At 42.7% G+C, this 13,725-nt stretch overlaps 1 protein-coding gene across 6 annotated transcripts in view; it reads right to left on the bottom strand.

The window, feature by feature from the left end:
- Nucleotides 1-13,725, bottom strand: part of Npas3 (neuronal PAS domain protein 3) — an 839,406-nt gene that overhangs the window by 22,480 nt on the left and 803,201 nt on the right. For all 6 annotated transcript variants that reach the window (XM_048361745.1, XM_048361746.1, XM_048361747.1 and 3 more), the window contains 2 exons: nt 4,212-4,405; nt 325-431 (listed from right to left, as the gene is read on the bottom strand). In XM_048361745.1, the coding sequence (XP_048217702.1) occupies nt 325-431; nt 4,212-4,405 (301 nt within the window). The remainder of the gene's footprint in view (nt 1-324; nt 432-4,211; nt 4,406-13,725) is intronic.

Raw genomic sequence — 13,725 nt, 5'->3', positions numbered from 1 at the left:
TAACTGGCAGAGGGAGCACGAGAGACCATGAAATTCCCAATGAACACCTAAAGATGCAGCAATTTCTCTTGTCCTGAGGTCCAACTTTCAATCGAATGCCAACGCCAGTTGAAATGATTTATGTCTCACTTTTTTTTTTCACTGTACACTGACAGTCATCTCAAATGTATACAGGAGAGATGAAGGGAAAAGTCAGAGATGAACCAAACCAGAAAGAAACACACACACACACACATGCACATGTGCACGTGTACACACACACACACACACACAAACACACAAACATCATCAGCCTGGGTTCTTCCCTCACTCAAAGTTACTTACAGTCTAGGTGACTGTGCCTGATGCCCTCGACATCTTCAGCATGGATGAAGTGATAGCATCGTTTCCCTACGATGTCTACAGGGCTCAGATCCATGTAATCACTAATCCTACGAAAGGAAGAACACAGGCCCAGACTTAGAAAGGAGCAAAATAGAGACTGTCAAATAAGTGTTAACACATTTTCATCATGCCAAATACCTGCACGGACATGGCACTCGTAGGGAAAACTCTTCATAGAGGAGATTATTTCTCTACCGCATAACATGATTTTACAAAATTAGGAAATGTGTGAGATCAAGCATTTGTATTTAAACAATTAGGTTTCCCTTCTCTCTGATTTTTCTTTGGAGGGGGTTTGAATGCACACTTAGGCAACATAATTCCATGAAATTATTACGACTCAGTCACAAGGCAAGATCCTCATTATAGGCCAGATAATTCAAGGTTACATAATAAAATAACATGCGATGTTTATACCAAATGATTAGAGGCACCTTTCATTTAAACAGATTGGTCTTCTATTGGGTATTTCCATGAAAAAAGGGCTTCAACTGCTTCCTGGCACGAAGTCCAAATTGGCATTTCAAGGGATATAATTTAAATGCTGAGACACACAGATGCCTGGGGGTATTATCTTTTTTAGTCTTAGTCATTTGGGAGCTCAGCTTTTACTCCTGGCTCTTTTAACTGATACTTTGTGGTAGATTCCACACAGAAACTTTTAAACCATTTCAGCATCTCTCCCAGGCTGTACGTGTGTGTACACCCCTGTCATTGACTGTCCAGACATCAATGTCCCCGGGCAGAGCATAGAAAAATAGAACCTAAATTGGAAAACACATTGGGGGACTCTGCCTGCTTTGCAACTGACACGTCAAAATGCTCAGTACCCCTCCGTATCTCCAAGTACAGATGGATTGGGGATTTAAATTTAATGAATTCTCTTTACTCTTCCTATGTTTAAAAATATTATTTATGACATATGGCCTATTCAAATCTGAAGTAAGACTTTGGAAATGACACCTTTAAGAAACACAAGAGCTTATTGTTGGGGAGTTAGTCTTGGGGCACCAAGGTAGGGAAATAGAAAAGACAAACAAAGCCAAGATACTATGCAATATAATTAAAATATACTGTTCAGTGAGTGGATTTCTCAATGGTGAGCAATTTGTAGTTTTGGCCAACCAGAATTCTTAGTAAGGTAAAGATTAATTGGGCAAAATAAAAAAGGAGGGCTTTCTAAGGATTCCATGGTTTTGTGGTACAAAACAGATTAGTTGGTGTTTTCCTAAAACGATTAGCCTGGTTTCTAAGCATAATTTACACCCAGTTCGTGCAAATGAGGGAACAAGGATGTCATTAAAAGACCCTGGTTGGTGTTTCTGAAATTTGCTAGCTCCTCAAAAAGCATTAGATGTTGGCTTTGCCCCAGGCCGTTTCAGGGAACATGCAGAAGAATGGTCCACAGTGCCAAGGAACAAGATTTAGTTTGCAGTTAACAATTCCCTAATTAAATAATAAACCACAGGAGACAGCCACTCTGTACTTTAGGGAAGGCAATTCTTTGGTTTAGTTTTTATTTGAATTAAATCCTTCAAACACGACTAAAGCCCTTCGATGTGCCAGAGCCTGCTAACCGTGGTGAATGTGACCAGCTCAGTGGTCACATTGATCTCACAAAACAGGAGACCACAGACCAGGATCGCGAGGTCTCCTGTATTGTGCCCTTCAGTTTCCTCACCTGTAAAACAGCCTCGGAAGTGGTGAGAGGATCGGGGAAAGGAGTGAAACTAAGATCACATACTGCCTCATACGCAGTATGCTTTTTCTGTAGATCACATACTCAGTTACCTTTAACACAAGTCTTCTTCATAATTACTATCATTCTCAGCCGGGAAATAATGCTGCATTGTATTGGCTAATAGGGTTTTTTTTTTTTTTAATGGCAAGAAAAAAAATGTTAAAAGCAGGTCACACAAATGATCTCAATTACTGGTGTGGGACCACAAGGCACCCAAGTTCATGGAACTTGTCAAAAGAATTAATCAGTTGATCACAAGAATGATCATTAAGTGATTTGGGGGGATAAAGAACAATTACTGGAACCTTGGTAAATAAGCCAAAGTTAGGATGAAGCTAAATTAGAGACCAGTTCTATCGTCTAGTCTTATTCCTGCCTCACCTGGTTGAGTCTCCTTCTTCAGTGCTGTACATTTTAAGTGGGAGATTAAATAACTTTGTGGGTAGTAATTGTGTTTTTTTCATGGTGCATGAAAAGTCCCTTTCAGAGTTTTATCTGTGTAGTCTGACCTATGAAGAAAAACGAGGTGGCAGGGAGAACCCATAGGACCACTGAAGAAAAAACAAGTGACCCAAGAGACCCTGTGAAGAAAAACAAGGTACTAGGGAGACCCCCCATAGGATTAAACAACCAGATGGGCTTTGGGATCTAGAAGATGTGAGTCTGAACCTTCGCTGAGGCCAAAGGGGTCCTTTCTCTTCAGGTTAAAATTGCTTCAAGATGATGGACAGGATGGCAGCGCCCACTTCCTGCCATGTCCTAAAGCTTAAAGAAGATGGCGTCTATGTCTAAATTTGCATAAGGCCGAGCATGTTGAAAATGCTCACAGAAAGTCATCTATCAGCATTACTTGAAAATTCCAGTTAATCTTTCTGGCTAACTTGTCTTTCCTGATAGTCTTTGTCCATTCCAGAACACCTTACATACATTCAAATGTATCATCATGATAGTAAAAATGTTTATTATATACCAGTAAAACTTGAAAAGCAGATTTGCAGTTTCTTCTCAAGTAAGAATGGCAGGTACACAACATCGTCTATACGATCTGTGTCCCACTGGTGAATTCTTTCCTCTGAACAGCCTCATTTCCCTGCCTGGAAATGGTAGGCGGTTTCTAACTTGACCTAAACCTCCACAGTGTTTCCCAGTAGACCGGATGCAGGGCCATCTGACTTCGCTTGGCTTTGGCTCTGGCAAGGTCAATTCCCCAAGCCACTTGACCTTTCTGCTCTCATTCCCCCTCGGAAGGCACTCACAGGGCACAGTGAACAGAGATTGCCTTCAAGCCACAGCAATCGATGGCACAAAATCATCTTTCTCAGACTGTCTCAGCAATTCTCCCGGGGACCTCGGGGTGTGAGTGGAGTCACCACACTGCCTTCCCACAGATGATAGGTGGGCAGCTCTTCTCCCCTTGCCCCATGATTTTTCTCTCTGTAACAGTCAGATGATGAGTCTTCCTAATAACCCTGGAGGTTCCCTGCCCCTTGCTTTGGGTGTAATCTAAAAGAGTGAACGTTTTAACCAGGAACGAAGAATCCCCGTTAGCATAGCTCTGTTTCAAGGAAGAACTGCCAGTTCATTTCTGTGCTGACTTCTCTTTCCCCATTTTAGAAGGGCGAGATCCTCAGGATGACGAAGTTTTATCTAATAGTGTTACAAATTCCCTTGGTGTCCTTTTTCCTATGAGGGCCTCAAATCCTCATTTGTTCTCTCTCCTCGTTGAACACCCATGGGAGCAGTGACCATGGTGAGGCCGACCCCTGGATAGGCGATGCTTTTAACGGCAGCATCCTGCCAATAATGTCTCATCCTGTTTTATAGCATAAGGATGTCTGGGTATCCCCACTCATCCCATTGTTGTCCCTCATGTAAATCAGGACAGCAGTGTAAATTTTAAATAAAAAGCATGTTTGGTGTCATTCCAAGGAGCCATTACCCACAAGATCAAGATTCACAATGAGCCTCATTGGGAAACTAAAATCCTCCAGACTGCCGAAAACCACAGAATCCTCACCAGCATGCAAACAGGAAAATGGAAAAGCGGGGGCGGGGGGGGGGTGGTGGAGGGGAAATAATGAAGTACCTATTTTCACAGTAAATGATATTGAGGTCCATATTCACGCGAGTGACGAACATATGGCAGTCAATTCTGACTTCGTTGATTGTAGGAGGTGGCAAGGCATGCGCCACAACCACGAGACCCATGATTTGGCTGGGGACAGTCCTCCCGTGGGACAGCGACACTCTCAGGCGTAGCCGGCCTGTTATGTGAATCACCTGGAAGAGAGCATTTAGGACAGGACACTAGTCACCTTGATATCCCAGATGTGTAGTGGTGATTTCTTGTGAGACATCTGAAATGTCATCTGGAACAACCAACATTAGCTTGAGTGGCTGTCCATGTGTCTTCAACGTCCTCTGGACAAGTGACAAAGGAGAGCCAATCATAGGCTCTTCGGATTTTTCCTAGCCATATTATTATAGTGTGGTTCTTTTATTTTCCTCTAGGATTTTTCCCCCACATTCAGGAGAAATTCATAATCATAGAAAAATGACCAAAAAGTTGAACATGGAACTACAGAAGGAAACATCTGAATTATTAATCCTTGTTCATGAAAGATGTCTGTCTGTCTCACAGCTTGTACTGAGAGAAACCCCATGCTTACCTCCTTCTTTAAGTGTGGTTCATTTCCATCCTTTGAGAGTTGATATTGCAGAAGACTCTAAAGACTCCAGTGAATAACTGGCTTGGTGGCTGTGACAAAGGGGTTCTTTTAAGGACAGTGGGGGAGCCCTGAGTTACCAGCAAAGTAGTGGTTTCTTGCAGCACTGGGGTGATGGCCAGAGGACTTTGGCCTATGATTCATTCCTTGAGTGCATACTAACGTAGCATCAGGAAGATGTGTGCCATCTTGGCACCAGCACAAGAGTTACTTGACCAGAAACAGGAAGGAGAATATTGGGTTGTAATATTTGATTTCTTAGCAAAAGTATACCCAATAGGCCAGGTTACTGAGAACCACTAAAACTTTGCTTATGACCTGTATAGGGTTATAAGGAGAACTATGGTGTCCTGAAAATTTTTGAGAAACAAAAATCATAAAAGGGTGAAAAATATGGAGAATTTGTGTAATCGTGTGTGTGTGTGTGTGTGTGTGTGTGTGTGTGTGAGAGAGAGAGAGAGAGAGAGAGAGAGAGAGAGAGAGAGAGAGAGACTGGGGCTTGAATTCGGGGTGCTGTTCCTTTTTTGTTCAGGGCTGAAGCTTTATAACTTGAGCCACTGATGCACTCTGGCTTTTTGGTGGTCAATTGGAGATAAGATTCTTATGGGCATTCACACCTGGGTTAGATTGGAACCTCAATCCTCAGATCTCAGCCTCCTGAGTAGCTGGGTTTGCAGATGTGAGCCATCAGTATCCAGATATGATTGTGTATTGAGGTGAGGGAAGTGAGGTGCATGTTTTAGGGCATGAAAATGCATGCGTGTGTGTGTGTGTGTGTGCGCGTGCACATGCACCTAAGTGCGTGCACATGCAACTCTAGTTGAGTTCTGAGGACCCTGCTACTAAAGTAAGAGAGTCTTCAAATCTAGGTCATAGAAGTCATCGCCATGGACTTTGTATCATGGAACTCATCTCAGTAGCTCACCACTTTCCACATTTGTTTTTCTTTCCAAGGGCATCATTAAGTATCAGACCATCTATTGGCATTCCATGTTTCCCTCTTTGCCATAAGGAACCAAAGTGGGAAGTCAGTCTCTTGCCTCGCCTCTCACGAACAGTGTGATCTGGCATTTGCTCTCCTTCCCAGGGGTTTGACTGGCAATTCCTTTTCCATTTTATTTTTGCTTCTCTTAAGTTATTCTGTTTCCCCAAAGCAAGCCACACTCCTCTGTCAGTCAGGAAGCAGGATCAAAGCTTACAGGGCCGCCCTTCAGAGTCCTAGCTGTTCTAAATAATACCTCTTCTCTGTCACCTCTTCACATTTGCGCCCAGAGCCGGGGCTCTGGAAACACCACCGAGGAAGATTATTGAGGTTATTTCTGCAGCACCGTTGTGACCACCCACACTCGAAGTTGACGAAATTCATACTTAATGCACCTTTGCTTTAAGCTCTGGTCAGATGAGCTACTACTTTATGAATATTTGAAAATGTTCCTGGAGGCAAGGATGCTGCAACACCATCACAGACACACATTTTTTGCAAGACCTCATTAACTAATAAAGAAATAGCTAAAAGAAATGGGATTAACTTCACAGGAGGGTGTTGCCTTCCTCAGTCCTCCTCCCAGCTAGGCTGACATAGCTGCTCATTTATCATGATCTGTCTTGCTTTATCATGGAAACTCAGCTTCTTGGAAAAACACAGATCTATAAATGCTCAGGAAAACACACACCCAGAAATGATATGCTAAATAAACCCACACTTGGTATTCTGTTCCAAAACAATTTAAAAGCGTCTGGGCTAAAGAACATTTGGGGAAGGCAGGTGCCAGGGAGCTAGTGTTCATACCAGTGTACCCAAACTCTGAGCTCCAACTTGGCCTGTGGCCATAGTGGTATAGGAGGGGGTAAAGCAGGGCCTAATGGGGGCACAGACCTGAAACTTTCTGATTCTGTTTCTCTGGAAAAGTTACCCAGCTTTTCTATGTCTCGGTTTTCTTTCCTGTGAAGTAGGGGATAATAGTAACTATTGTGCTGTTACGTTATGAAAATCAAAGGAAGTAATGGGGGCACATGCTTTATAAATGGGGAAGAATTCTCTTCTTTTTATATTTATCTGATTTTGGAAAGGGAAGGGGAACAAAACATGGTGAGACAAAGGACAAAGGGTGAGCCAGTCCAACAGCCATACTCACAAGACAGTTTGGGAATGAACTTTACAACTTGTGGGGGAGGGGGTTGGAAGGGAGGGAAAGTGGGAGAAAAACCGGGGGGGGGGGGGGCGGTAACAATGTTCCACAAGAAATGTACTCATTGCCTTAGGTATGCAACTGTAACATGTCTGTACATCACTTTGACAATAAAATTCTAAAAATAAATTAATGTCTGTGTTTGCCTTTATAAATCTCATCCAGAGCTGGGTGCCAGTGACTCATCCTTGTAATCCGAGCTACTCTGCAGGCTGAGATCTGAGGATCATGGCTCAAAGCCAGCCTGGGAAAGAATGACCTGAGACTTTATCTCTAATGAGCCACCAAAAATCTGGAAGTGGAGCTTTGGGCTCAAGTGGTAGAGTGCTAGGCTTAAGTGAAAAAAACTCAGGGACAGCTCTTCCTTAGGCTGAGTTCAAGCCCCAGGACTGGCGCACATAGGAAAAACTCAACCAGTAAGCATGAGGACCAAATATTAATTTAATGTTGGCTTAAAGTCTAATAAGTTCCTTATCATTTTAAGGGGGTCATAAAATTTATATTTGTAAGGTAATTTAGAACGGTCTAAGTTATCCTTTTTATGTTCAGTTTTTTTAAAGACTACTAAAGTTTAAACTCAGCGCTTTGTACTTACTACACATCTGTGTTCTAACATCTGAGCTACATGTGTATAGCCTTTTTTGATTTGTTTATTTTTGAGATAGAGTCTTGTACTTCTGCCCAGTTCTGACCTTGAACTGTCATCATTCTGCCTACATAATTAGGATTACAGATGCTTTACCCCATTTCCAGATTGCTGGTTTAAGATGAGTCTCACTAACCTTTTGCCGGAGTTGGCTTCAAACTTGGATTCTCCTGATCTCTTCCTCCTAAGTAGCTAAGATTAAGCACCATACTCAGTCCTTTTGTGTGTTATAGTTTCAGATGTGACGCCTACTATGTGAAAATGTGTGGTTGAATTTAGAGTTAGACCAGTAGTTTTCAATCTTTGCAATACATTGGAATCACTCAGATATTGGTCTAAAAGAGTTCTCAGCCATTTTTGGTGTTCTGGGTCTTACAGGGCTACTAGGACAAGCAAGTGAAGATATACATGAAGTGTCTGTGTCTGATATCCATTCAACAAATACCATTTTTATTATTAAAAAGTAGGTTTCATGAGAAAATTATAGAATAAGGCCTTTGTTCATTCAGGATAGAAAGAAAATACTTTGAACTAAACAGACCGGGAAGACAACATGATACTGGCTTTTTATTGTAGACATAAGGAAAAGTGACAGGATGGCAAAGGATTTCCAGACTGAGAGAAGATCTAGAAAAATTATGGAACTCTTCAGGGCTCTGGGACCACATTCTCCAGGAGCAGAAGACACAGAGGTGGGCCCCCAGAAGGCAGGAGCCATAAAATCTGCAGTAGGACTTGGGAGAAGAGACAGCACCATGGCTTTTTGAGCTTGTGTTGTAGGAAGATGGTGACAACAGAGTGGTAACTGGAATGCAGGAACAGCTGGCGAATGTGGGGACAGTGATGGCTTTCCTGTGGACAGCCTGTGTTTGAGTAGTTTAGGGAGATCCTAGAGAAGGCGTTCAGTGGAGAGCTGTAAGTCAGGCATAATGGTGCACACCTGTAATCCCAGCTCTGGAAGGCAGAGGTAGGAGGATCTTAGTCTGAGAGTGGCCCCAGGCAAGAACAGAAGATCCTGTCTGAAAAATAACTAAAGCAAAAAGGGCTAGCCAGTGTTAGGGCTCAAGTGATAAGAGTGCCAGCTTCCCAAGTGTGAAGTCCTTTGCGTTCAAACCTTAAAATCACTAAAATAGAGAAAGAAGAGGGAGTGGGGAGAGAAGAGAAGGGAAGGGGAAGCAAAGCTTTTTTTGTTTTTCTTTCTCTCCTTTTTTGTTTCTTTCTGGGTAGATAAAAGCAGGAAATCTAGTGGAATTATCAATGGATAAAACAGGTAGGAGAGCTGTGCCAAAGGCATTTTTTTTAACTCTTTGAGTACCTGAAGTGTAGGAGTTTTTAATAGTATTATTATAAAGTAGTTGTACAAAGGGGTTACAGTTGCGTGAGTCAGGTTATTAAGTACAATGAATCTTGGTCAATGTCCAGCACGAGTGTCACACTGGTCGTGCCTTGGCCAGTCCTGGTGGTGACATCCCAAGGAATCGGGATGCTTGACTTGCTTAGAGCTCTTTGTGAAGTTAAGCTGGTGAATGGGAAATGGCCACAAATGTGGACATAGGACCCCAAATTCTAATATTCTGTCAAGAGCCAAGAAACGGTAAAGATAACAGTCACTTAAGAAAGGACTATTACAGGGGTAGAAATAGCACTGAATTGGGAACATCTGGTTTTGGTCCTGGGAAACCATGGTAAGTAATCCAACTTGCCTGGGTAGTTTTCAGGCAGAAAGCCGTAGAAAAGAACTGGAGGATGATGGCTGTAGAGAATTCTGTTACCAAATGCTCAATATAGTGGCCTTTACTAAGCCGTAGTTTTACTCCTCCTCCTTCTCACCCTTTTGTGGGGGCAGGAAGTTCAGAGTATGGCTGGGAGTTGATAACTGCAGTTTAAGAAATTATCAATATAGATTTTATGCATCCTATCTTGAGTTGGAGCCCTGCTTTGGTTTTGGTCAATGCCAGGTAAAAACCGCCTCTGTGTTCTAAGGGCTCATTTTGGTCTGGTCTTAAATCTAATCTATAGATATTCTTCAAAAGAGCTTTTTGAACTAAGAGATTCTTTGCTCCTGAGCACAACTTTCTATAAGAGCTTGATCCTCATACTTCCTTTCACTGCTCTTGTCTAATCACAAGGAGATGGAAAAAAAAAAAAATCTGAGCTCCTCACCCAGCACCTTGGGTGTCAGCATCAAGAAAACACAACACACACAGTTTTTTGAATGGGAATCCTACCATCTTGGATAAAAATACTCACATTGTTTGATTGTCCCACTGTAGAAAAAAAAAGGTGATTTGACTATTAGTTTTCTGTGATACCCGGCTGGCCTGTGTGCAGTACTATGAGCATACATTTGCAGAGTTTTGCCTAGTGTAGAGTGTGAACAAGCCACACTCTCCACACTGAGTATCTATTTCTCTTCCTTCCACTTGCTCCTTTCACTTGCATACTTAGGTGGGCTCCCTACTATCTTCTAATTACAAAGTTGTGGTAAAGACCTCCATAAAACCTTCCCTCTGTCAGTTCTCAAGGAAGGAAGGTCTGTGATGGAGGATTACACTTGGAAGCTCAGCTCTTCTCCTTCCTATTAAGAATAAACCTCGCCTCTAGTAATAGGTCACTTTTTCCTTACTGAGCATTATGCATATTATGTACCACATACAATATGAAACAGAATTGCCCTAGGTGGCCAGGGGGCAGAAAGGACTTGCAGGCACAAAACAACTACCAAGTCCCTGGATGTAGACACTCTACATCCAGGGAGACTTTTCACTTGTCCTTTAAGGGAATATACATTTACTTTAAAAATTAAGCTTCTTTCTGGCACTCCAGTCTCCTTCCTCCCCCCTCCTCGCCATAGTCAAGCTTAGCAAACAGATCATGAAATCACTAGCTCAGGGGGATGAGTCAGCTAATTATTTTTAAGTTTCGGGGACTTTGAGGTGGACCAAAACCTGCAGAAAGAAAAGGGTCTAGCTGCATTTTCAGCACCTTCAACATCTAGTCTGCAGTGTAAAGATTTAACCTGTAATAGTGTGAAATATCAAACTTGTACAGACTTCATGCAAATTCTTAGGGTGTGTTTTTCCAGGAATTACAGCCTAATTTATAGGTTGAAGACTCTGCTCTATCAGGTCTTCTGGCCATCTTTGTCTGACTCTTTTCATCTAGGACTTTGTATAAGACCTGAAAACAAACAGCCACCTCCCCTACTCCCCCCCCCCACCCCCCTCCCAAGTTCTAATTGAAGCCAGGTCATTGTCCATAGACACTAGCATCCAAGAGAAGAGAGCTAGCTGGGAGACAGAAGAACATCAGAATGCTATTTCATTTCCTTTTTCAGGATCTCCAATTTTAGATCTGGAAGCTGACCCTATTAAAACTCTAGGCTTTGTCATAAGTGCAATGGCACTTTTCGCAGTTGGAGATAAGAACAAGATCCAATAGAGACTTCCCAAGTTGGTGGTGCGATTTGGGGGAGGTGACATTTAGGGTGACGGGATGAACTATTGGCAGGGAATACGTGATGGAAGACCAAGGAGGGTGAAATAGGAGAGATCATCCCTGCATGGTGTGCACTCAAGAAACAAGTGGGTAGTGAGAATCTGGAAACTTGTCCCCAAGAGGTTCCTTAAGACCAGAAATCTTCAAAGTTGCACAGGGGTTGTGGAGGTAGGCAAGAATTTAGAGAGGGTGTCGAGGTTTCGTGCGAGTCTAATTTAAAGGTGGCTTTGGTAGACAAGAGAGAGCAAGATTGGGAGCTAGGGAGTGTGCTAGCCCTAGTTAAAGAAGAGGAACCCTGGCAGAAACCAGTCTTGTTGGATAAAAGGGCCATGATTACATAGGAAGGGTTAATTAGAGGAGAGGTTAAGCAGGAAGACAGGTGTCACGGCTTCTCTGATTACCTGTGAGGCCTTACAGACTGTGGCAGGCAGAGAGAGAGGCAAGAAATCGGGGTCTGTGTTCTCTGTTCTCACTGAGATACTAAGGTCCTGAAGGAAAGCGGGCTTGGGCCCAAGCAGTGTGTAAACATGGCCACTCTTACTCATGCAGATGGAGTTCTGGGTTGGTTTGGTCCACAACCTAAAACGACTGAATGGGGGAAATATATTTTGCTTTTAACTGGGAATAAGGGATTTTCTTTAAAATAAACAAAACAACTCCTACAGGGTTGTGGCTCTTCAATTTGGATGTGCACAGAAAAATGGCTGGAAACCAGCCATTGGCAATGTGGATTTCTAAGTGACATCTCTGCTACTCCAGGTTCTGTAAATCTATTGAGGAGCTGGAGAGCTAAATTCCACCAGGCCCTTCCAGGGCTCTGAGAGGCAGTGTTGGCAAACATTCCTGCCCACCCAGTGGTAGTGTCTCTCTTTCTAGAAGTAACTGAATCGTAGTAAAGGTGACCCAGGGACCCATCATAGCCTGCCTTGCAGAGCTGACGGAAAAAAAAACAAAAGATGACTGTATATTTACAATTAAATCTGTACTGAAAAAGGCCCTCCTCTGTAGAACATAACCCATTGTCTTTTGGTCCTTTGAAAATGGAAGCAGGGTGCATGATAAGCAGGAGGTCTGGGATAGTGTGGGGCAGGGCATGTTTCTTGGTGTTTGCTCCTTTCTTTGTGAAAAATGCTGCAATCTCTCGGTGGCCACACCACAGTGGGCTGCTCAGTGGTGCTGGGAGCCTCCTGGGGGAGGCCAAGCTCTGCCAATCCCCTCCCCCTTGCTGCCTGCCCCTGGCTCAGCTCCTGATTAATTCAGGAGATCTTGGGAGGTTAACCCTTCATGGGATGGCTCCATTGTTTCATGCAGAAATATTTTCTAAGACAATAAATATAAAATTATTTTTAAACTCCATATTTAATATACATTAGGCACACTATTCTCTTCTTAGGGGACTGCATCCTCCCAAACATAACAATGGCTTCCCATCTAGCTCTTTGCACAAACTTTAAACATCTTAAGAAAAAATATAACTACAATTATAGCTGGCCTCCACTTCTCAGAATGGACTCAGACCCTGTGTCTGTGTCCTGTTCCCTTTAGGGAAAGTAGTCTTTCTTCTACCAAAGATAAGATTTTTTATTGGGATAGTTTAAGCTGCTGAGATCTCCTTAACGAGATTATGTAAATGTATGCCAAGGCTATAAACCACATTTTCTCTCTGAGTGGAACACTTCAAATATCATTTAATAAAACAGGACCATGGTAGAAACACCTCAATAAATTGTGGCTGGGCAAAGCAAAGGAGGCTGAACTGTGTACATCTGATCAAATTCCGTTTGATTCAGTTACTATATTCAAGTCTCCTAGAGGAGGGCAGGGGACTGTTTTCCACAGGGGAGGACAACTCCTTATTCTCCTTTCACTAGATGTGGAGGTTTGGGTAGGGCACCCCTGCCCCTTCCACTCCCCTCCCCTCCCTCCCCCCCCCCCACACACTTCTTATGGCTTAGTGTCTATAGCCGAGGGTAGAGAGGCAGCTCCTCTCAATAAAACAGCCTGTGCTTTTATCTTCCAACACTGTCGGGAAACAAGACTTGGAACAAGCCCTGTGCCAGGCAAGGAATAAAAACTGGCTCCACTTTCTACCTCTTGCCCTCTTTCCCAGGAAGGAATACAATAGTGTATGGCTTTTTTTTTTTTTTTTTCAGTTTGGAGAACACCATGGATTTTATTGGGAAACATATGTTTCCTATTTTACAGATGTTTGGATATAAACATATACAAGGGCATATTTTCTATCCTTGGTTAGTTAATACCTTTGTGTGTCTTGTGCAATACACATTCCCTTTCATTTCTTCTGTTTTCAAGTGTGTTTATTTCTATGGATATTAATGATTTGATCACACTTAGGTTTATAGCTTCCCAAAGTCCTGGGGTCTGACATGGTTATTATCCATTCAGTCTATGCAATTCAAAACATTCATTCACAGGATGGACTTTTCTGCATGTCACCAGCTCATTTGCTACATTTGGTTTATTCAGCCATGATTCCAGACAGATAAAAGCAGTCTTGCATTTGTAAACTCTGTAACAAGT

This window comes from Perognathus longimembris, chromosome 14, assembly GCF_023159225.1.
Source record: "Perognathus longimembris pacificus isolate PPM17 chromosome 14, ASM2315922v1, whole genome shotgun sequence".
Taxonomy (NCBI): domain Eukaryota; kingdom Metazoa; phylum Chordata; class Mammalia; order Rodentia; family Heteromyidae; genus Perognathus; species Perognathus longimembris.
This window is presented reverse-complemented; position numbering and strand designations above follow the sequence as displayed.